Below are 22,783 nucleotides of genomic sequence, written 5' to 3' on the forward strand. Positions count from 1 at the left end.
ATTTAAACAAAGTTGTCTGAAAGCTTTGCTGTACATATGAAAAAAAAAAACCCCACATCTAAATAGGAACCCTATGTAAAAAAAATAAAGCCTGAACTTTGTGATGGAAACCATTTAACCAGGCATGACTGCCAACTCAGAGAGTTGGGTCAAGCAGCAAGTGCATCACACAATCTGCTATAGCGAGGAATTCTTTTTCTTCATTGGGGTGATATTTAAAATCTTTATAAAACACTCTTCCACTTCCATGTTTCAGTGACTAATTGCACTTTGGAATAAAAAACAATCACTCTCCCACTGGTAGGTTGCATCAGCTTTGGCTGGAATATAATGGCATTCAGATGAAAGTACCCTTCCCTTCTTTACATGAACCAGAGATGGAGGAATAGATTCAAAAAGCAAGGGCTAGGAAACTGAATCTTTGTGGTCTAGTTGTTACACAAGGAAGTTTTTGTTCCTTAATAGGCAGGGTATGCTTTACAGGTAGTTGTCAAGCACTCTTTCTGCAAGCTTGCATAATTATATAAATACAAATATTGCTCAAATTGACCAAGTTCTCCATCATGTGGTTGTGTAGCTCCACTAAAAATGAACCGCTGTAGGCTCAAGAGTGCCATTTCACTTAACGAATCGGTCTGTGCACGTAGATTTCTCTACCAAAACCTTTTCCTGAGAGATCTTTTGCATAAGACCACAGTCATTAAAAAGTTGCCAATGCAGAATGCATATACTATCTTCTACAACTCTATCTTACATAAAATATAGCAAATAACCTTTTGAAGTCAACCTTTATCAACATATGAACCAGTGGCAGGCACAGCTGGAGTTCTGTGTTCTCACTTGTCATCCGCCAGTTGTTTTTGTAAACTAGAAGACAGGTGGGAAAAGAGTGTTAGTGCTTTTTAGGACACTCAGCTTTCCCAGAAACAGACAGTTTGGTTAACTTCCAAACCCAGCACTGCTATATGCTTCAAGCAATCACTATGGATTTCGAAATAGGCAAAAACATTTCAGTTTCTTAAACAAAATTATTTTATTGGGTTTTTTTAACACAGACAATATGATTCACTATAATAAAGCTGATTTCAGACTAGGAGAAATCTGAATTCCAATAGACTTCTTTGCAAAGAATCACAGAAATCACAGAAACATTCAAGTTGGAAAAGACCCTTGGGATCACCGAACCAAACCGATAACCCCGCTCTACAAGGTTCACCCCTGAACCAATATCCTGGGCTTTTGCATAGGCCAGGATGTGCCCCAAAGGACAGAGGTCAAGTATTATCTAAAGAGCTACAAGTGTAGAAAGGAATGAGCACAGGACACAGCCCTTACCTTTCCAGGTACTCCTTAACATTGTCATAGCCGTAGAACTTGGCCAAGTGGATGAGCATGCCTGTGGCACAGCGCCCGTCCCGCCGGCGGCAGTAGCTGCAGTTGCACACCCCACGACAAGGAGGACAGATCCAGGCCTGCCAAGATAAAACGTTGCAGGGGGAGGGGATGGGGAATGTAAAGGCAAGCCATGATTAAGGTGCTATTTACCTTCCCATTGTTCAGACATACACAAGTAACAGCTTCTCTACTGCCCAACTGTTCACAGCAAGGCTTGAAAAGCCTGTACCAGCCAGCCAACTAACCTTGTTAACCCCTTCATTTAGCACAACAATGGATGGATTGTAACCCAAGCCTAGCACCTTCCACTTGAATTCCAACAAGATCAGCATGTGTGGTAAGAACACTACAGACCTTCTAGTGGCAAGAAGCTTTTTACACCATGCCACCAATACTCATCACAGCTTACTAACAAAACCATCCCTCACGCTTTCTTTCCAAGGCCTTGCAACCATACTCACTGGATCAAGCAGTGCTGATTTCACATCTTCTCCATAGCGGTTTCGAAGACAAGGGCCACAAAACTGCCCCCTTACTCCTCCACAGCCCTGCTTGCGACAGATTGTCTTTGTATCAATTGTCTTTTGTCGACACTGGTGGCAAGTACTACCCTAAAGTTGGAAAGAGGAGAAATGTGTACGTATGAAGGGCCTCTTCAATGTTCGTTGCTGAGCTTTCCTAATGAATCTGCTGATGATAGCCAAGCACAAACTTCAAAGTCGAATTCAGCAATGAAAATCTCAGTGAGAACTGTAATTTCTGTTATGATGATACACCATGAAGTCATCTAGAGATGCTAGGGATTTCAAAGACAGTGCGCAGCCTCAGCAGCACAGGGAGTCTCAAACTGCCTGAAGCTCATGCTGCAGTTCTGCTCCTTTCCTCTATCTAAAGAAAAAGCTAAAACTATTGAGAGAATGACCTCGTGACTCATCTCTGCAAATACAATGAAGCATGAAATATATAGGAAGCTTATCATCTAAGATCTTTATGATAATTAATAATAGCCAAATCCAGTGAAGGAAAAGATGGAGGAGCTCCATCAAGGGCTTTGGAAACTACCCAACTCTTACAGACATGTCATTTCCAGGGGGTAAAAGGAGCAGCAGGCATCCCTGTTATTTAATGGTATAACCACTACATTTATATTAAGTGAGAATGAGAGATTAAAGGGATGTCAACTCTTTGCAGTGATGAGTCATAGGTACAGCAAATTCCACCTAGTATCTCTGTGGCAAGAAAGCACTTCCCTGCAAAGGCAAAAGGTGGTGGGGCCTTCCAACCAGCACAGGCAAGCCTACAGAAGCCTGGCAATGCTTTCAAAGTCATGCTTGTGTAAGATAATAAAGCTGAGCTCCAGACCCTCAGGAGAGCAACAGCTTCTAGCAAACACCAGTGAACTACTAAGAGATTTTCCATTTTACACCCTAAAGAATACAGCAGCCACTTACCAGAACTTTGTCATAGATTTTGTCTTTAACAGTGATTGCAATGTTGTCCAAGTCCTCCTCAGTAATATCCTCTACTGGACGCTGAGTTGAATACTTTGATGATCGCCTCCTTTTGCGCACTCCACAATTCTCCTGCTAAAAAACCTCAGCTCAACATGTTTTGTCTGGTGTCAAGACTCTGTCACCACACTTAATGACAACTTCTTTCACTTATGTATGCAACCTAGAGGGGGCAGACTATAGGCTCATGGACCACTACAAGAATAAAGAGTTCCCCAATCATCATGCCCTCTTTCTCTCCCTCTCCTCCCTAATCTTTAACCTACTCCATTTATTTTCTTTGGATTTTCTTCCTTCCCATCATTCTTCATTCCCATGTTCTTCTGTTACCCCCTTTTCTTTGCACTCACTGCCCACCTCCACTGAAACTCTTCAAACTCCTTTTCTTTCCTCTCAAAACAAGGAACCATGACCATCTGCCTTCCCATACTTTGCTCCTTTAATCTCCCAGCATAATCTCCAATTGCTTTCTCCAATAACAATCTCTAATGTCCTGCAAAAAAGCTCTACTGAAGTTTTACGTTAGTCCTGCCATACTTATCCCTTTCTTATTATCCTGTTTGTTATTTGGAACAGTCCTCCACCCACTACTAAGTGCTCTTTCTTTCATTCCAAATATCATTCTCTTTGACCCCTAGTCATATATAGGTCTCATCTGATCCTTAGCCTTCCCCCAACCCCACTCTTAGCATCTGATTTGTCCTTCAGCTCTATTCTCTTGAAAGTATGAGGTTCTCATTAAGTGCTACTCCACTATTTTAATAGCCATGTTCTCTCTATAGCACTTCAACTATGCCCTACACTCCTACAAGTAGAATTGGGAACCAGCCAGTGCAGATGCAAACTTAAAAGAGTCTTTGCCATAAAGGCCATACAGTAAACATAATCAAGGCAAGTGATCACCATAAGAATAGAATAGAATAAACCAGATTGCAAGAGACCTTCAAGATCATCATGTCCAACCCCTCAACCAACACCACCTAATCAACTAAACCATGCAACCAAGCACCCTGTCAAGTCTCCTCCTGAACACCTCCAGTGATGGTGATTTCACCACCTCAGGCAGCCCATTCCAGTGGGCAATCACTCTCTCTGTGTAAAACTTCCTCCTAACATCCAGCCTAAACCTCCCCCGGTGCAGCCTGAGACTGTGTCCTCTTGTTCTGGTACTGGTTATCTGGGACAAGAGACCAACCTCTGCCTGTCTACAACCTTCCTTAAGGTAGTTGTAGAGAGCAATAAGGTCACCCCTGAGTCTCCTCTTCTCCAGGCTAAGCAACCCCAGCTCCCTCAGCCTCTCCTCATAGGGGTTGTGTTCCAAGCCCCTCACCAACTTTGTTGCCCTTCTCTGGACACGCTCCAGCAACTCAACATCCTTCCTAAACTGGACACAGTACTCGAGGTGTGGCCTAACCATGCAATGTACAGGGGCAGAATGACCTCCCTGTTCCTGCTGGCCATACTAGAAAGAAAAAAAAATTGAAAAAAAAAAGGGGGAAGAATAAAACCTGCAGCTTTTGAATGGCTACCCAACATGCCAGCAGTTCACTGTTGTGGATTCCCTTCATTCATCCTCAGTTCTGCTGCATAACTCCTATTTTATCTCTACTATTTCCAGAAGGCATTGTGCTAATTTTCCCCCCCAGTTTAAAGATTGAGATCTGCTTTGTCATGACCACCAGCCCCACTGCCTTCCTGCTTGAAAGCCTTCTACACTGTAGGCTCTAGTCATTTTCAGATAATGAATAAATAATAGACCCTAAGTAAACTGCCTTATGTTTGGACAACACAGGTCACAAATAGAGCCCAGTTAATGAGTCAAAGATGAGGCAGGAAGGCATGAAGGTAACTTCTTCTGTAGCTAATCCCAATCAAAGGCTGCCACTAACTTTCAGTGGGATGTGATGTCTGCTCTAACTGGTGGCCAGAAATTCAAATGTTTCTTAAACCCTGACTAACTGGAGATAGCAAAGTCTGACAAATACCACACTGAGTCTCTTCTTCAAGAGGTTTTGCTGTCTATAGCTCTGCAGGTGCTCTGCAAACTTGGCAGCTGACACAGTAAATTTTTCCAAGGCAAAGTTTTCTGGTGGACGAGCATTTCTGGTCGGGTTCATGCGGCGTGTTATCTGGCCTTCAGAAAACGTCCTCCTTGGGATTTTCTTCTGTTTCTAGAAAGAGAAGATTACAGAAACTGTACTTTCAGTTATGTTTGCACATTAAACACCAGCAATGATCTGCAAATGTCTCTACCACACTTGTACTATCATAAACTACTGTTCTTAGTATCATAGAATCAGTCAGGGTTGGAAGGGACCACAAGGATCATCTAGTTCCAACCCCCCTGCCATGGGTAGGGACACCCCACACTAGATCAGGCTGGCCAGAGCCTCATCCAGCCTGCTCTTAAACACCTCCAGGGATGGCACCCCAACCACCTCCCTGGACAACCCATTCCAGGGCTTCACCACTCTCATGGGGAAGAACTTCCTCCTCACGTCCAGCCTGAATCTCCCCACCTGCAGCTTCATTCCATTCCCCCTAGTCCTATCACTACCTGAGATCCTGAGAAGTCCCTCCCCAGCCTTCTTGTAGGCCCCCTTCAGATACTGGAAGGCCACAATTAGGTCACCTCACAGCCTTCTCTTCTCCAGACTGAACAGCCCCAACTCCTTCAGTCTGTCCTCATAGGAGAGGTGCTCCAGCCCTCTGATCATCCTCGTGGCCCTTCTCTGGACACGTTCCAGCATGACCATATTCCTCTTGTAATAGGGGTTCCACAACTGGATGCAGTACTCCAGGTGGGGTCTCACCAGAGCTGAGTAGAGGGGGAGAATCACCTCCCTTGACCTGCTGGCCACACTTCCCTCTATGCAGCCCAGGATCTGATTGGCTTTCTGAGCTGCAAGTGCACACTGAGAGCTCATGTTGAGCTTCCTGTCCACCAGCACCCCCAAGTCTCTCTCCTCCAGGCTGCTTTCCAGCCAGTCACTGCCCCCCCAGTACTTACTGACAAATACAAAACCTGTACAAATAAAATGACCGAAACCAAAGAAAACCAGAATAAACTTGGTGAAAGCATTTCATCAGGGAACACATTCATCCCAAGTCTAGCAAAAACTGCTGTCACCTCTAGCCAGTACCAGAGACTTACCGAAGGAGTTGAGGTTGGTGTTTTCACTGGGAATAGGTCAGGTATGGAATTCAGTTCTGCCAGCAGCTGGGCAAGCTGAAATCAACAGTGATGCCACATTGAAAACTCACTGCAGACTTGCAAACAAGTAACAGCTACCATCCACTTTTCATAGGCACTCCAAATTATATCTAAACACATGAACTTTCAGTGCATGAAGTCTGTCTGGAGGCACTTCACTGAAGTGAGGCTCATAAAGGGGGGTTGTTTACCACTGAATGAGCAAAGCGTGCAGGCAGTCCTAACTTCCCAGCTCCCATTAATTCTTACTGGGGAATGGAATTAGCTAGAATTACACCCAGTCTTGTCAAAACAGCACCAAAGGAGTGCACTATAACATGGGTACATATCTGTGTTCAACAATGAGAACTTCACTGTTAATTTGACAGGAGAAAAAGAGGACAGGGTGCCCTTGTCACTGTAAGATGTCCCCTGTGGGCTCTTCTATTGAATGACCACCTGTGCTTTTTGCCAGGGAACTCAAAGTGTCCCCGTGAAGCAGTGACATGCAGTGGGAACACTTTACTCAAGGTTTTTCAGTAACCAAAAAAAACCCAACCTAAAAACCCACCAAATAACATCCCAAACAACTGACCTGCTCTGGAAGGTCAGGAAGAGGCTATCTTCTGAAAAGCCAGCAATAGTGAGGACAAGCCAGGATGCCAGCTGCTCCTGAGGCTGCCATAGCAATCAGGAGATTAAAAGCTGGATGCAGAATACTTTGGTGTGGCATTTATTAAGAGCTATTTTATGCCATTATTGTACCACAACGAGGATGTTGGTGAGTTTTGCAATGATTGAATTAGAAGAGTGGAAGGTGAGAAAGGTGGAAGAGCAGCAAGACCAGCACAAAGAGCAGTGAGGATACAGCAGGTTAGAAACAGATACAAAGCTAAAGCAAGTTTTAATGTGGGAGCTGCAGGCCTACACACCCAAGCACTTGAGCCCCAAGACTGCTTGGAAGCTGCACCAGGAGGAGTCACTGAAGAGCCAGCATCAACTCAGATTTGCATGGCAACATGTCAACTAAAGAGCTGGTGGCATTTTGGACAGTAGAGGAATAAGTGATAGAGAACAATCAGTGCCTCTCTTCCACACCTACACAGTCACATTTTGCTGTATTACCACTGAAAGAGTGTAACTGTAAACATCACAGCCCCACAACCAAAAAAATACATCTATCATCCTCAGTGCTTTTCAGTGGCTTTGCAATCAGTAACAGCAGCAGATCTATCAGAGACAAATGGAAAACAGAAACTCTACCATGCAAATGACACCAAGAACCACCTGAAGGGATCAGCTGGTTTTCTGACATGTTCTGAATACAAGACAGCAAGCTGGGCATCTCCAACTTTGTTCGCAACCACATGCAAACCGCTTAGTTCAACTCTGGTTTTAAATGTGACCAAGATAGTCCTACCTGAGGCTATTTTAGAGGTGAATTGTATGAGTGCTGATAGTCCTCTAGGGTTTTTCCCCAGTAGTTAAAAAAAAACTCAAACCACCTTGAGATTTTCCCAAAGTCCCAGCAGGGCACCAGCGCAGACCCCATAATTCAGGTGTGCTGAAGCCAGGTATTCAGATGTAAATGTCAGAGAACAAAGCCCTGTTCTTAAGTCTTACCATGGCTTTATTTTCTTTAATATTCATAGCTCTCTTAAGCAGAGCACTGGAGTTTTCCTCCTGTGTTTCTTTAATGTCTTCTTCAGACTCTGAAGCAGAGCCCTCTAGTTTGTCCCACCGCTTGCAGCTTATTTCTTTTGAACAAGGTGTGAGAGGTTCACCGTCCTTTAGAGGCAAGTCAGAAAAAGCCTTTTCAGGCACTTTTTTCTCAGATGACTTTCTGGTGGGAAACTGCAAGGCAACACGAAGGCCAAAGCTTCTTCTCTTAGGGGAAACTTTCCTCTTTGCCTCTTCCTCCTCTTCTTCCTCACTACCCAATAAGTTATTGCATTCTTCATCATTCACGTCCAACTCCTCCACCTAGAGGCAGAAGAATCCCATGTTACACATTGGCTGTGAGACAAGGAAGGTCATTTTTAAATCATTAATTCTAGGCAGCAGTCTCACCACAGAAGGCACTGTCTTAAATTCACCTGAAGATTCTTAACAGTTCACAGCACACAACGTCTCTTTGTGCACAAAATCTACATACTAATACTGTCTGGGGTAATATTGTCTACTATGTCTGGGGTACAGACATGGCTGTCTTCACATGAACAACCCTGCCCAGCAGTCAGTCTACAAGCAGAGGAAGTTCTCATTTCTAATATGTGATGTTAGGTTACCTAAAACATTTTTTTCCTCTTTGAAGATAAACCACATTTTTCTTCAGCATGAAGAAAGAACATCACAACGTACCGGAAAAACTCCTACTAGAACATGAGGTTTACACAGGAGAGACAGAAGAAAAGAAGCCAACATATACATTCATGTATAGGTGACTGCCTTTACCAGGACTCCTTTCTTGTTCACATCCACCTCACTTGAAGTGAAGCCTTCAAACACGTCTGTTTCAGAGTCAGTGTCTTCAGTGAAAATCTTCTGCAGTTCTTCAGTGAGATATCTGGATTGCAATCGAACCCCCTGTAAAAACACCAGCCAGTAGCTGTAAAACAGTCAGATACAGAGGAGCCACAGCATCACAATAAACCAGCTTCTGCAGTTCAAGCAGCTGCCAACTCAATGGCATATCCTGTGAAAGCATTTTGCAGGCAAAGCCTGACAAGAGGAGAAAGCAGAAAGCATTCAGAGTTTCAGCACTGACTTATTTTAACTTAGCAGGTGCGTTTTTTTCCCCTTATTTTGAGCACATTAGGACTTCAACTGGGCTGCTTCTTGTGGAGGAGAACTTTCTTCTTTGCCTCTTCATCCTCTTTTTTACTACTAGCCAATAAAAATGAACTACCAGGTTTGTTATGTGTAAATCATTGTGTTGTTTTGTATGCTTTCTTCTAGATGTAAAAATCCAAGCCCTGAGTAGAAGAAAATACAAACCCCATCTCCAGTAAGAAAGAGCTCTCCTTTCTTCACTTGTCAGTAGAAGCAGCACTCCCCTCTGGCCTGGCTGCTGCAGTACTCAAAGCTCCTAGAGATGAAGCCTGCTCCTCCTCTCGCTATTACACCATCACTGAAGGGACAGATACCAACACAAACCCACATTGCTCTGAAAACCCTAACTTCCCTCCAACCTTCCAACTCTCAACTCTCGCTGTTATAATGGTGCAGTTCATCAGCCAAACATGTTCTAGAGACAGGTCCTAAACTTCTGCCTGCAGACTAGGAAGTAAAATGTCAGCCCAGGAAATAGTCTCATTAAAACACCCTTCACAATGTGCACACTACATACCAATTAAACACAATGCTTTTGCTAAATCAGAAATATATTCCCATGCTTCCAGTCACAATTAATAGAAGCCCATCAGGCAGCTTGTCCCTGCCAGTCTCCTGAAAGACTTGTTCATGGCAGCCCATGGTCACACTACACTTGCCTCCTGAAAGTCAACCACAATCCCTTAAGTTTGTTTTTCCAATTTTCCTCTGCTATTTCTTCCCCCCACACCCACACAAGATACAAAAAATGACCTTTCATATGATGTACTTGCTAAGCATCTTTATTCTTCCTTTCAATTCCCTCCTTTCCCTGACTTTAATTACACACTTCTTTACATTAATACCTGGTAAAAACCGGATACAATAGAGGAGTGCAAAAATTCAGAGGGGAAGGAGGGAGGAGCCACTGCATATGCTATTTCTTTACACTTAAACATCTCCTACAAATTATTATGGGTAATTGGAATGAGTTTTCTCCACGCAAAATTACTTCCTTCTTTTGTTGATAGCCGCGGCGCAGCTGCTTGAGAAAGGAACAAGCACAATAGGGAAGTTACTTTAAAGTTAAATAGCATTTCTTGGAGGAAAACTGAAGTTTTTATGCATTCTGTGTTTTCATTAAATTCTACAATGAAGGTTAGGAGAGGAAAAAGAAGCTGTTTCTTAGCTGAAGTGACCAAAAATAACACACTTAGAGCTATGCTCTTACACCTCTGAAGAACGGGCTACACGAGGTAAAAAATACACATCAGGGAAAACTCAGCAGGAGGGCAGATTGTGGCAGTGGGAGTGCTGAAAGCCCTGAGGGGAAGACAACACACAGGGGTCACTACTTGTTAATATATTTGTATGTCAGCATCCAAGGGAACACCTGATGCACCAACATCCCATTCACTATCTGGGGAGCTGCCTTTCCTCCTCTCCCAACAATTGCAGCATCTTTCTGAACTTCCCATTGTTTTGCTCTTCACACCAAAACCTTTTTGTGTCCTGCAGAACAAGTATCACAGAATCACCAAGGTTGGAAGAGACCTCAAAGATCATGAAGTCCAACCTGTCACCACAGACCCCATGACTAGACCATGACACCAAGTGCCACATCCAGTCCCCTCTTGAACACCTCCAGGGATGGTGACTCCACCACCTCCCTGGGCAGCACATTCCAATGGTGAATGACTCTCTCAGTGAAGAGCTTTCTCCTCACCTCGAGTCTAAACTTCTCCTGGACACAACTATGTCCTCTTGTTCTGGTGCTGGTTGCTTGAGAGAAGAGAACAACTCCCTCCTGGCTACAACCACCCTTCAGGTAGCTGGATAGAGCAAGTACCTATGGGCTTTCTCAGAGACCATGGTGTTTAGCAACATAAATGGATGGAACTCAGGATTAAAAAAAATTGGGGGTGGTTGTACTTTAGTGGTAAGGGAGTTAACACTGATGAAGATTTAACATAAATTTCAGGGAATAATGAAAATCATTTCAGGGAAACTGACATGAGGATGGCTGCAGTGCCAGCTGCAAATTTGGAACAAGCCCCCCTGCAATTCCCACTGACATGTATATTTTGCTGTATTTTAGTCACCCTCTTTCTCCATAGACTGTGGCTCTAACCCCAAACAGCTTCTGCACTCTCCTGAGGCCACTTTGCCTTCAAAGGCTCAGAAATGTAAGACACCAGTACATAGGAACAGACGTTCTGTCAGTTTCCTTTGCTAACACTTGTCTTTCCTATCATAGCATTGTTTTGGTTGGAAAAGACCTCTAAGAACATCAAGTCCAACCACTGTGATGTCATACTGTCTTCAGCACCTGATGGTCTAGGAAAAGAAAAAAATTGAATGGGGGGGAAAAAGAAGAGGCATTTCAGCATTTCCAGTTTTGTTACTAATGGAACAGAGGGATCTTTTTGAGGCAGAACTGGCAAAAGTATCTTTTAGTACACGCTAGTCCATATCTAAGGAGTATACAAGCCTCTAAAAGACTAAGACATAAATTTTCTGGCAGCCAAGACAGCACACCTGTTTTCTTCCTTTCTTGTGAATTCAGCTACCAAATCAGAGAAAATTATGCTGATCCAAGCTACTTCACAATTAAGAGAGCAGAGAATCAGCAAATCTCACAATTGCAGCAGGTTTGCAGATGTTTTCTGTGGCCAGCACCATTACAACATGATTTTAGTGCAGAAAGAGCATTGAGATAAATACCTTGAAGTCTGCATGCTCATAAATGCCCAACTATTATCATGCACTTCCACTGTCTTCTGTATCCCGAGTACACCAGCCCAAGATGGTTAATTCCTTCCTGTTTGCTGCACTTACTTACTTGACTTAAATCCACCATCTAATGAAACCCATTTTCCTTTTTGTAATTTAAAGAGTTTTTAGAAGCAATCATTAAACCCTAAAAATACACTAAATTTCTTTACATTTATTTTTCATAGGAGGTCTGCAGATTATGAGTTTTGCTGCGAATTGTAGCCCACACAGCCCTGGCACAGGCTCACTGCACCACCCAAAGGGTGTAACTGGGCCATGGCAAAATCCATTCCTACCTTTTTTTCTGACTCCAAGGAATCAAAATTAGCACAGCTGTCCTCTGGCAACAACCTCTGTCTAGAAGCATCATCTTGGAATCCCAGGAAATCTTCGTTGTCACTGGGAGCGTTAAAAACATCAGCCACATCCTTGGGTATCTGCTTCTGATTCAAAACAAGACAGAAATCAGACACACCAACTTAATAGGAAAATTCCAACTGGGAACAGCACAACTTGCTTGCTGTACTCCTGTGTAAGTACAAAATACACTACGTGCAAAGTGTGCCTCATTCAGCTAAACTCCAGGAAAATTCAGTACAGACTGTTTTAATCCCCAAATACAGAGTCCAGATTTGGGGCCAGAGAGGGAACGTGAGATGCAGGATGTTGAACTCCACAGAACAGTGCTTTTCAGACACAAAAACATGCACGTGCCTCACCTCTGCAAGCACGTGCTCAAGGCACCCTCCATCCACAGCAAAACCCACCACCACTCCTCCTCTTACAGAGGACCACAGCTCAGAGGTGAGGAGCACACCTTCACACGTATCCCAATGCTACACAAGTACAAAGAAACCTTACTGCTCGTTGTAGGTTAAGGGAAATTAAGAGTTAATTGGTGTCACCATAAAGAAAAGTCCTCCAGAAAGTCCCAGAGGGATGGGCAGTTTGTCCCAGGATATTGCAATCTGTTATTCTACTCCGTTTTCCTGTATCTCACTATTAAGGGAGGTGCACAGCCAACATCTCTTCTCTCTCCACCTCGCGAAGAGCACACATCTGATCTTACGGTCTGTGGGCAGTGAATTTCGAGCTACACCACAGGGCCTGTAGAAGCCAGCAGTAGGCCTGAGTCTAGTGGGGGTGGGGGGGAGTTTGGCTGCTCTTGGGCCTGTGGAGGCTGAGGGGGTTTCTGGTGAAGAACTGAGCCTAGTTTGTGAATGTATTCCTTCTACCTGAGTACCTTTTGTGTATCTTTGCAAACTGAATTTCCATTTAAACATCAAATCAGTGTGGAGCTTTTTTATCTTACTGCATGAGCAGGAGTGAAATAGCTTTTCTGTCCTTTTGCTCTGGGCAGCCCGTGGCTCGAAACTTGGACACCGCTATATGTTAACAGCACCGTCACCTGTTTCAGCAGGCACTTAGCTAACTCCAAAAATAAACCAATACAACTTGTTCTCCTTCATCAGCACTGCAACAGCTTTTTCCACAGCATTTGGTAAGAAAGTGAAAGTCCATTTTAACAGAGAACATTCTTGTTTGCTAGAAACCCACAACATAGCTCACCAGGAAGAAGCACTGACAGAGGCAGGCAGGAGTACTTCAGGTGACCCAAGTCACAACTTTAGAGTTCATTAAGTCCAGTTTCAGCATGGAAGGAGACTCATACCACCACATCCAACCATTCCTCCTAGCCAAGTACTTTTCAGATAAGCCTCTCCATATAACAGGCCAATAATAGAATAGAATAGAATAGAATTAACCAGGTTGGAAGAGACCTTCGAGATCATCATGTCCAACCCATCATCCGACACCACCTAATCAACTAAACCATACAACCAAGCATCCTGTCAAGCCTCGCCCTGAACACCCCCAGCAACGGCGACCCCACCACCTCCTCAGGCAGCCCATTCCAGTGGGCAATCACTCTCTCTGTGTAAAACTTCCTCCTAACCTCCAGCCTAAACCTCCCCTGACGCAGCCTGAGACTGTGTCCTCTTGTTCTGGTACTGGTTGCCGGAAGCCTTCGGACAGTTCCTACCCAGCTGCTTCCGGATATGTGTGGAAGGATGAGATGAATAGACACAGCCTTAAAGACCAAAGCATAAGGCATTTGCCAAGATTCAGAAGAGGGTTTTCTGAATCTCAGGATCATTTGTAAAACCATTCTGCCATTCACAGAAATGCTTGAGAAGTGACCATATTGCTCACCAGCACTTGGACATTCATTGTCTACTTCCCAAGGACCGCATGTGCACCTTGGATACGCTGCTCTTCCTTGAAGCAAGCTTCTCTGCTGTTTGCTGTGTGCTAAAGCCATTCCTCTATTTCTCTCTCTCTCTTCTCTAATTAACTCTCAGGAACCTGAGATCAACAGCTCCCTGGTGATGGATGACAGTTCCTCATCCAAAGGTCTCAAGTCCTGAGTATTCAAATGAACATCTCCAAGATGAACTCTAGAATCGAGAAGGGGCTGCCCTTGTCCACTGTCATAGACAACCAAGACTGCTCACATGTGCCTTATGCAATGATTTTGCAGACTTATCTGTTTTCAATAGTTTATTTGTGCCAAGGCAAACAGTCCAAAGGAGACCCGTGCTCCAACAATAATGTTGCTGACAAAATCCCACTTCCACTAGAAGAGCATGCAGCACCTTGACCTTCACTCTCTGAAATAAGCTACAGGAACTGGCAAATATTGGCTTCATTTTATTCTTGCTCTGCTTTTATAAAGCTGATGTAGATTGATGCAAAACTGATTTCCTGTTGCTTGAGCAAGAGCAGAATTCACTTCTGAACTGAATCTCACAGGCACATAACGGCGACCCGACGCACTGCTGCAGTCCACACTTGGACCCCTCGGGGTATTTCCTCGCCTCTTACAACAATCAGAACCCACCTCTGCTGCTGTGACAGAATTCACTCAGTACAGAGCACTGTTAAAAAAGAAGGAAGCATTATGCATTTTAATGGGGAAACACACAAGGAGCTGTGAGCCTCGCTGCTGTGAATAAACTGCTTCCAGAAGCTGCTGCATTACTTCTTGTGCTATTGTACAACTGAGTTAGCCACTGCTGTGATTACTGCATGCCTAACTAGCTTCTTCATCTATTACTTCTGCATCTGCACCAGAGCAGCCATTATGGGGGCGTAATTATTGATTTTGAACAAAGTAAAAAAAAAATAAAGCTCTTTCCCAGCAGATCCTTTCCTATCTTTATGCACTCCCAAATACTAAAGTAGTGATTTAAGCAACTTCCTGCAGAACTCCTAAGATTTTTAGGCTATGACTCACTCCACATAGCCTGACAATGATGAAGCCTATTCGGTTATTGATAAGCCCCCATTTCACTGAAAGGGCTTAGACAGTAACAGACCACACCTGACAAGCACAAGGTGGACATACTCCAGGAGTTCAAAAAAAAAAGCAACCTCACAACTAGGCTTGCTTATCACCAGGATTTCTGCACCCCAAACCCCATATTTATACACCTGAAATCACAAGGAAAGTTTATTCCCAGCAGAAGTCCGTTGCCATAATCCAGACATACCAAAGACGACCTTGCTCCAAACACCTCTGCCATGGTGGGTTGGCTCACTGTTATTTATTGTGCTGTCCTGGAAGCCATAGACATTTCCAATTTTAACTTTCAATTAAAATGCATTCAGACACTGATTATATAATCAGCATCAGAGCTTTGCACTTTAGGTGTCAACAACATAGTGTATAGCAAGAAGAACAATACACAGTGGTCCAAACACAAATATCAAAGTATTAATCTATACTAAGTACTTGAAAGATGCAGGCACTTCAAAAAAGGAGCTTTCTGACACTAGACCCCAAAAAAGGCACTAAGGCAGAGAGGTGATGAACATTTCAGCTTTGCTCAGAGGAAATACTTCAGCATGTAGAACCACAGGTTCAAACACAAGGTCTGTTGAGATGCTGCAGATGTGAGATGCTGTCTTTTAAAGATACCAATATACAAGGCTGGGGTTGGAGTGGCTGGAGAACAGCCTGGCAGAGAGGGACCTGAGGGTACTGGTTGAGAGTAGGCTGAACATGAGCCTGCAGTGTGCCCAGGCAGCCAAGAGGGCCAATGGCATCCTGGCCTGCATCAGGAACAGTGTGGCCAGCAGGAACAGGCAGCTCATTCTGCCCCTGTACACTGCACTGGTTAGGCCACACCTCGAGTACTGTGTCCAGTTCTGGGCGCCTCAGTTTAGGAAAGATGTTGAGTTGCTGGAACGAGTCCAGAGAAGGGCAACAAAGCTGGTGAGGGGTTTGGAACACAAGCCTTATGAGGAGAGGCTGAGGGAGCTGGGGTTGCTTAGCCTGGAGAAGAGAAGACTCTGAGGAGACCTTATTGCTCTCTACAACTACCTGAAGGGAGGCTGTCACCAGGTGGAGGTTGGTCTCTTCTCCCAGGCAACCAACACCAGAACAAGAGGACACAGTGTCAAGCTACACCAGGGGAGTTTTAGGCTGGATGTTAGGAAAACGTTCTTCACAGAAAGAGTGATTGGCCATTGGAATGGGCGGCCCAGGGAGGTGGTGGAGTCACCATCACTGGAGGTGTTTAAGAAGAGACTGGATGGAGCACTTGGTGCCACGGTTTATTTGATTAGATGGTGTTGGGTGCTAGGTTGGACTCAATGATCTCAAAGGTCTTTCCCGACCTGGTTAATTCTAATTCAAAGATACAAAAAGCAAAGTACCAAAAATCTAGAAGCTGCAAATAATTCACAACTGCTGAAAAGCCAACAGTCTTGCTTCTAGCAGGAAATTTTATACCTGTTGAACTCAGTTATTTTTGCACAGAAAATATACTTGTTTAAAACACCCACAAGGTGACTTTCAATAGCAGCAGAAAATATTCCCCAGCACAAACAGCACACAACCCAATAAACGCCAGAATAACCAACCCTAACAGGCTTTCGAGCAAAAGGTCAAAGTTCAAGGCATCCCCACCTCTAAATTTGACCAAATACCACCAGTATACCCAGGACTGCACCTGGACTTGTAGGGCTTCATGGATAAGAGTTATCCTTCCCACAGAACTGGGAACAGGTATCTCATGTGTGCCTGTAGGGTCTAGCAGATCTGTCACCAAGGACCACCAGTGACAGAGGGAAAAGGAGGCCATGAGGGATGCCAGATCTGTTTTGGCAATGCTCCAGCACTCACCACACAAGTAATGGGATAAGCAAGGTACCCGAGGTCCCCACCAGTCAAAACATCATTTTTCCAGGTGCCGCCCCCCTGAATTCCACCTGCCAAGTTAGGCAAGCAGAAAAAGAAGAGCCTGGGGTAAGATGTTTTACTTTATACTTCAACAGGAAAAATTCTCACATCTCAAGTGAAAAAAAAAGCAGCTTTTTCATGGTACCAAAGCTAAACCTGATGCAGCTTGCCTTTCTGCAAGGCAGTTCCCTGGCAGGCTGCGAGGAGAGAACGCTTGCTCGTCGCTTCAGTGGGGCACATCAGTAACTTTGCGGCCAGTCAGCCATATTTATTGTGTTGGAGAATTACACCTATCACTTCCACTGCCAGTTGTCACACTAGTGCATTCTTCTCTGACAACAACGTATCAAGAGAACATACTGTGTGAAAAAGCAGAGCTAGATGTTATTCTCTATTTTTGCTCCTACCACAACAAAAAAAAAGATGTGTTGGGCTGTGCTCCCCCCACTCAAGTTTGCACACTGTATGAATAGCCCTGCATGGAAACAGAAGACAAGATAATTTTGGTAACTTTCAAGCTTGTTTCTTATTCATTTCAGTTCAACCTGAAATAAACACAGTTTAATCTCCAATGCATACTCTCACAAACCAAAAATCATGCAAAGTCACATCTTTAACTCATGCTGGAAAATCTCTTGGCCTCATTATGCAAGGCAAGCCCAAGGCACACCAGCCAGGGGACTACAAGCACTTCATTTGGCTCACAGCCCCAACATAACCCAACAAGGAAGCGCTCCAAGGATGAAAATTACGGGCAGCACTACAAGAACAGAGGCACCCAACCAGAACACAATAGGTGCCAAACCAAAAACCCAAAGCTATTTACAATTTTTCCACTGGAATTGTGGCAAAAAGCACTGCATGAAAGCTTCATTTTTAACATCGTACAAACATGTGAAACTCATGAAAGGCAGAGAGAGGCAAAGCCACGCATAAGAGTGTGGAATAATCACACAACAAGACAGACCATCATCAGGACAGTCAGCACCACCCTAACAGCCTGAAGCTCAAGGGCAACAATGAAATCTAGAAAAGCAAGGAAGACCCCAGAAGATCACTGCAATTTCTCAACAGCAAGACAGCACAAAACCCCGAGACTTTCTGGATGGCAGAAGTGGCAGCAGGGTGAAAGGCAAATGAGAGTTTGGATAGAAAAGAAGGAATGAGTGATAAAATGAGCATTCAACACAGTTTTACAATCTGCGCAGAGACACTTTGATTCCACCAAAAGTGAGTCAGAATTGTGCCTGTAAATCTGTCACAGCAACTCCTGGGACTTTCAGGGTGGCTCCTCCAAGGCCCCTGAGAAAAGTTATAGTAATTTTGACCCCAACCAACCTACTGCCAAAACCAAGTACTTCACAGAACTTTAGTAAATCTGGCTACTTTCAGAAGAGTGTGGTTGCTGCACTGCTGTATTTAAACTGATAATTAAATAAGCCAAACCCCATCAAGCTATTTTGTCCTCATATAAAAAATGTCCAACTGTCATAATCACACAGCAAGTCACTTAAAATGATACCCCAGGCAACATCTACCTGCAAACTATCCCCTAATTTTCAAAAACACTAATAATGTGAGTACCAGCACACCGGCGTACGAATGCAGTCCAAACACACTGACAACTGTTACTGTCTCTTCTTTTGTCATCTCACTGATCCAAACAGTAGGAACAGCTATTTCTGAACTCATTCTGCATAATTCAAGAGCATCCCTTTCATCTGTGCTGGGGTCTAATAACTTTCCAAGCCCTGATGTTCCAAGGAAAACACTTTTGTGCAACACCTCAGGCATACAATGCAACCCCTCTTCACGTCTGGACTGCCAGCATCCAGGCTTTCAGGGCGCTAAAGCTTTGTCAGTCAGCATCACTTTCAACAAGCTCTGTGTACTTAAACTGATATGCAACCTGTTAAATTACAGCCTGGGCTGGAAAATGGAACTGCAGGTCTTGCTGACTTGCTTGTCAGCTGCATTCAATGGGGGAATATACTCACAAGCTTATTTGTCAGTCATCAGGCAACCTTTTCCATCACATCCTTCTGGCTAAGCTAGGACTGAACCCACTGCTCACCAGAGTGTCACAAAGCAAACCAAGAACCAGCAGAAGGCCTTGCTCTGCCAAAACCAAGCTCACATGAGAACAAGCATTGGGACTGTATCCTCCTCCCCTTTGCTAAGCCTTTAAAGAAATATGATGTGCACCCTTTTAGCTGTACAATAGAAAGGTGATTAGCAGATAGTTAAGCACATCTCCTTACTAGAGAAGTGCCACTCACTTCTACTGAACTGTGTCAATCAGGTTTCTCTTAAATTGTTTTATAGTGCCCTTATCCCTTCCTGGAAGGCCTAAGGCCATGCAGAAGTGGAAGGTTTACCAAGTCTCCTGCTCTAGCAGAAGGCCTGGTCTAGATGATCTTCAGAGGTCCCTTCCAAACCCTACCATTCTGTGATGCCTGAGAGTACAGAGGGCCTAACTAACATTCCGGTGTTCCTCCTGTTCCACAGAAACCCATGTAACTCTCTAACATTCCATCAGCAAGAGCTGACTGAGATGCTGACTTTCTCCAACCTCTTGCCACCAAGAACACTCACCATACCACCTCTCAAGCCTTGACTCATACCAACAGCCCGATGCATCTGGCTTGGATGTGCGCCGACCAAAGCACACCTGTGCTTGTCCCTAAACCTCCAGCCTTACAAATTCTCACATCCATTCAGGCGTCTCAAGTACCTGTTTGTGGCATTTCAAACTGAGAGGACAGAACTGAAAAGAAATAAATTAGCTGTTTCGGCAGTGACATCCCCAAGCCTGCAAAGACCAAATCATTAACACAGCTCCTCCCCAATAAGATCCACGCAGCCCATCAGCCTTCACTGGAGACGCAGCTGAGTTTCCCGGGGCAGCCCCAAAAGCCGTTTCCATCCCTCCCCCGGTGCTCTGAAACCCCGGAGCCGCCGCGCCACGTGGAGGGCGCCCGGTGGGGCCACGGGCCGCCGCGCTGGCCGAGATCGTTTGTACCGGAGGTGGGGTTTCGGGAGAGTTGCCTGCCGCTGTTGGCGGCGCCGGGATCGGCGGGCAGCTCTTCCGACCCCCGCGCCGCTGCTGCGGTCCCCGCGGGGAGCGGACAAAGGCCGCTGGGAAGGCGGAAAGCAGGCGGGCCGGTACCTTTCCCTCACCGCCCGGCCCGCCTTGCTTGCTCGCCCGCTCCGCGCAGCCACCGGGCTGCCTCACCTTGACGCGGCTCGCCACCGGGCCAGCCGCTGGTGCTGCCGCCGCCGCCGCCCCCCGTCGTCGCCGCCGCCGCCGGCCGCGCCACACCATGGCGCAACTTGCCGCCCGCGTTTCTGAGGGAGGAGGAGGAGGGAGGAGGAGCCGGGGGCCGTGGCGGGGTGGAGCCGTTCTGCGACGGCGGGAAAGGCGGGATGGGACGCGGAGAGTCTGTGTGGCCTGCCTGGCTGTGGGTAACGACGGCTCGGAAGCATCGGCGGGAGCTCTGGGTCCTCGGGCGAGTGAAGCGGGTGCTGCCCTGTTGGCGCCCAGAAGCTACGGTGCTTCCCTACGCCCTCCTCACACAGCAGCGGCTGTTAGTCTGGATGGAGCTGGCCTGCCTGGGGAGTCATGAAATCATAGACTCGACTGGTTGGAAAGGACATCTACGATCATCGAGCCCAACCATTACCGAACTCTTCCAAGTCTACTGCTAAACCATGTACCTTAACACCACGTCTTAAAAACAGCTCTGGGGATGGGGATTCAAACACCTCCCTGGAAAGCCTATTCCAGTGTTTAAAACTCCTTCAAAGAAGAACTTTCTTCTGATATCCAATCTAAACCTCCCCTGGTGCAACTTGAGCCCATTTTCTCTTGTCCTATCACTTATTACTAGGGAGAAGAGACCGACCCCCATGTCGTTACAATCATCTTTCAGTTAGTTGTAGAAAGTGATGAGGTCTCCTTTCAGCCTCCTTTTCTCCAGACGAAACAACCCCGGTTCCCTCAGCCACATCTCAGAAAACCTGCTCTCCAGAGCCTTTGCCAGCTTCACTGCCCTTCTCTGGACTCGAATATGCTTTCATCCTCCAAATGATTTAAAATATTTATTTAGGTGGTACAGGTGTGAAGTGAAAGCTCTCTGGACTTGCTCCAGCAGCTCTGTGTCCTTCTTATGATGGGGACACCAGAACTGGACACAGCATTTGAGGTGGGATCTTACAAGAGCAGTGTAAAAGTGAAGAATTATCTCGACATGCTGGCCACACTCTTCTTGATGTAGCCCAGGATACAATTTACCTTCTGGCCTGCATGAGCATGCTGATGGCTCATGTTAAGCTTCTCATCAATCAATAAACCCAGGGCTACTCTCAACCCACTCTGCACCCAGCCTGGATTTGTGCCTGGGATTGGCCCAACCCAGATGCAGGACCTTGCACTTTTAACTTGTTGAACCACATGCGGTCAGCACTGGCCCATTTCTCAAGCCTGTCAAGATCCTTCTGGATCCTCCCTCAAGCGAGTCCACCTCACCACACATCTTGGTGTCACCAGCAAACTTGCTGAGGGTGCACTCAGTGTCACTGCCCGTGATTCTGACAAAGAGGTCAAACTTGTGTCCTTTCATTAATCAAGCAGGGTGGTGATAATTTTAGCAGTTACTGAGTAATTCAGTGAGAAAAACAGACCCCCTCATGTCCAGTAGACCTCTGATCCCGCTGACACTGTGGCTCTTCACTTGTCCAGTGAGGTGTGAACCAGATCTGGCTGAAACATGTCAAGATGGTATTTTCCTACTGCAGCTTTGGTGCACTTTCCACTTTGGCTGTAATTAAGTTAATTCTTGTCATTAAGGCATGTTTTATAAAGTTCCCTTCCCTTTTCCCATTTTTGCATCTGAGCATTTCTCCTTAGATGGACCTGAGAAGCATCCTTGGTTCTGGCAGTGATTCAGGCATGTAACTCCTGTGATGGGGCTGTTGCCAACTCTTCATCATCCATTGGCCTCTGTAGATGGCTCCCAGGTCAAAAGCCCTCTCTGGTTTGGCAGATATTGGGAAGAAATTTTTTACTGTGAGGGTGACGAGGCACTGGAACTGAAAGAGGTTGCCGATGCACAGTCTAGAGAACAAGCATTCAAGGCTGGGTTGGATGGGGCTCTGAGCAACCTGATCTAGTAGAAGGTGTCCCTGCCTGTAATAAGTACCTTTGCAGTTTTTGCATTGATATAAGCTAATCAGATGAACCAATTAAGTTCCTCTGTACCTTGCCTTCAAACCCAGCTGTGAATTACCATGCTAAAAATAAACTCGGATTGGTTTTACTATTTTAATACTTTCTGGATGCCATCAAATTAAGAGTTTTATGTATATTTTAATGCAGTCTGCCTACTAACAACGCATTGCCAAGCTTGAGGGGGTATTTTAAATACTGTACTGTAAATATTGACTTTAAAACAAACTTAAAAGTAGCATTGGTGTAGGAAAGTGAAGGGCAGATGAGAAATGGTCATCTTCTGCCCCCCTCTGAACAGCCACCCTAAAATGTTGAAGGAGAGCCTCTCTGTGCACCATGGTATCTGATCCTCAGTGTAACATGTGGTGGACTACCTATTTAAGTACTTCCAAGCCTCTATATTCCAGCTATATGGAGAATATTTGTTTGGAGGGAATGTGAGGAAAGTAGTTGCATGCAAACAACCATTCAGCCAAAGCAGGCCATTTAAATACTGGTTTGCATTGCAACATCCACAGAGGCACCTGCAGTTATCATTCAGGATGCAGAAACAAGAAGCTTTGTGGATGAGGTGGGGAGGAAGGAATTCAGTAGAAGACAAAATGCTGGAATTATGTATA

At 45.2% G+C, this 22,783-nt stretch overlaps 1 protein-coding gene across 1 annotated transcript; it reads right to left on the reverse strand.

Annotated features, from left to right (window-relative positions):
* Nucleotides 1–85: 85 nt before the first annotated feature.
* Nucleotides 86–20,258, reverse strand: CDCA7L (cell division cycle associated 7 like). The gene is made up of 11 exons (XM_054161281.1): nucleotides 20,169–20,258; nucleotides 11,982–12,128; nucleotides 8,554–8,685; nucleotides 7,723–8,082; nucleotides 6,061–6,135; nucleotides 4,923–5,077; nucleotides 4,586–4,604; nucleotides 2,847–2,975; nucleotides 1,857–2,006; nucleotides 1,336–1,472; nucleotides 86–867 (listed from the first exon to the last, which is right to left on the reverse strand). Exons 1-11 carry the CDS (start codon nucleotides 20,256–20,258, stop codon nucleotides 837–839), a joined length of 1,425 nt encoding a protein of 474 aa, XP_054017256.1. The 3' UTR covers nucleotides 86–836.
* Between the last annotated feature and the right edge of the window lie 2,525 nt (nucleotides 20,259–22,783).

Source organism: Dryobates pubescens, chromosome 4 (genome assembly GCF_014839835.1).
Source record: "Dryobates pubescens isolate bDryPub1 chromosome 4, bDryPub1.pri, whole genome shotgun sequence".
NCBI lineage: Eukaryota > Metazoa > Chordata > Aves > Piciformes > Picidae > Dryobates > Dryobates pubescens.

Excerpts from the sequence above, each read along its gene's own strand:
- CDCA7L (XM_054161281.1), bottom strand. The coding sequence starts at position 20,258 with ATGGTGTGGCGCGGCCGGCGGCGGCGGCGACGACGGGGGGCGGCGGCG. Across the intron at positions 8,686-11,981 it reads CCTTGGAGTCAGAAAAAAAG|GGGGTTCGATTGCAATCCAG; the intron begins GTAGGAATGGAT and ends GTGTTTTTACAG. Across the intron at positions 6,136-7,722 it reads TTAAAGAAAATAAAGCCATG|CTTGCCCAGCTGCTGGCAGA; the intron begins GTAAGACTTAAG and ends TGTTGATTTCAG.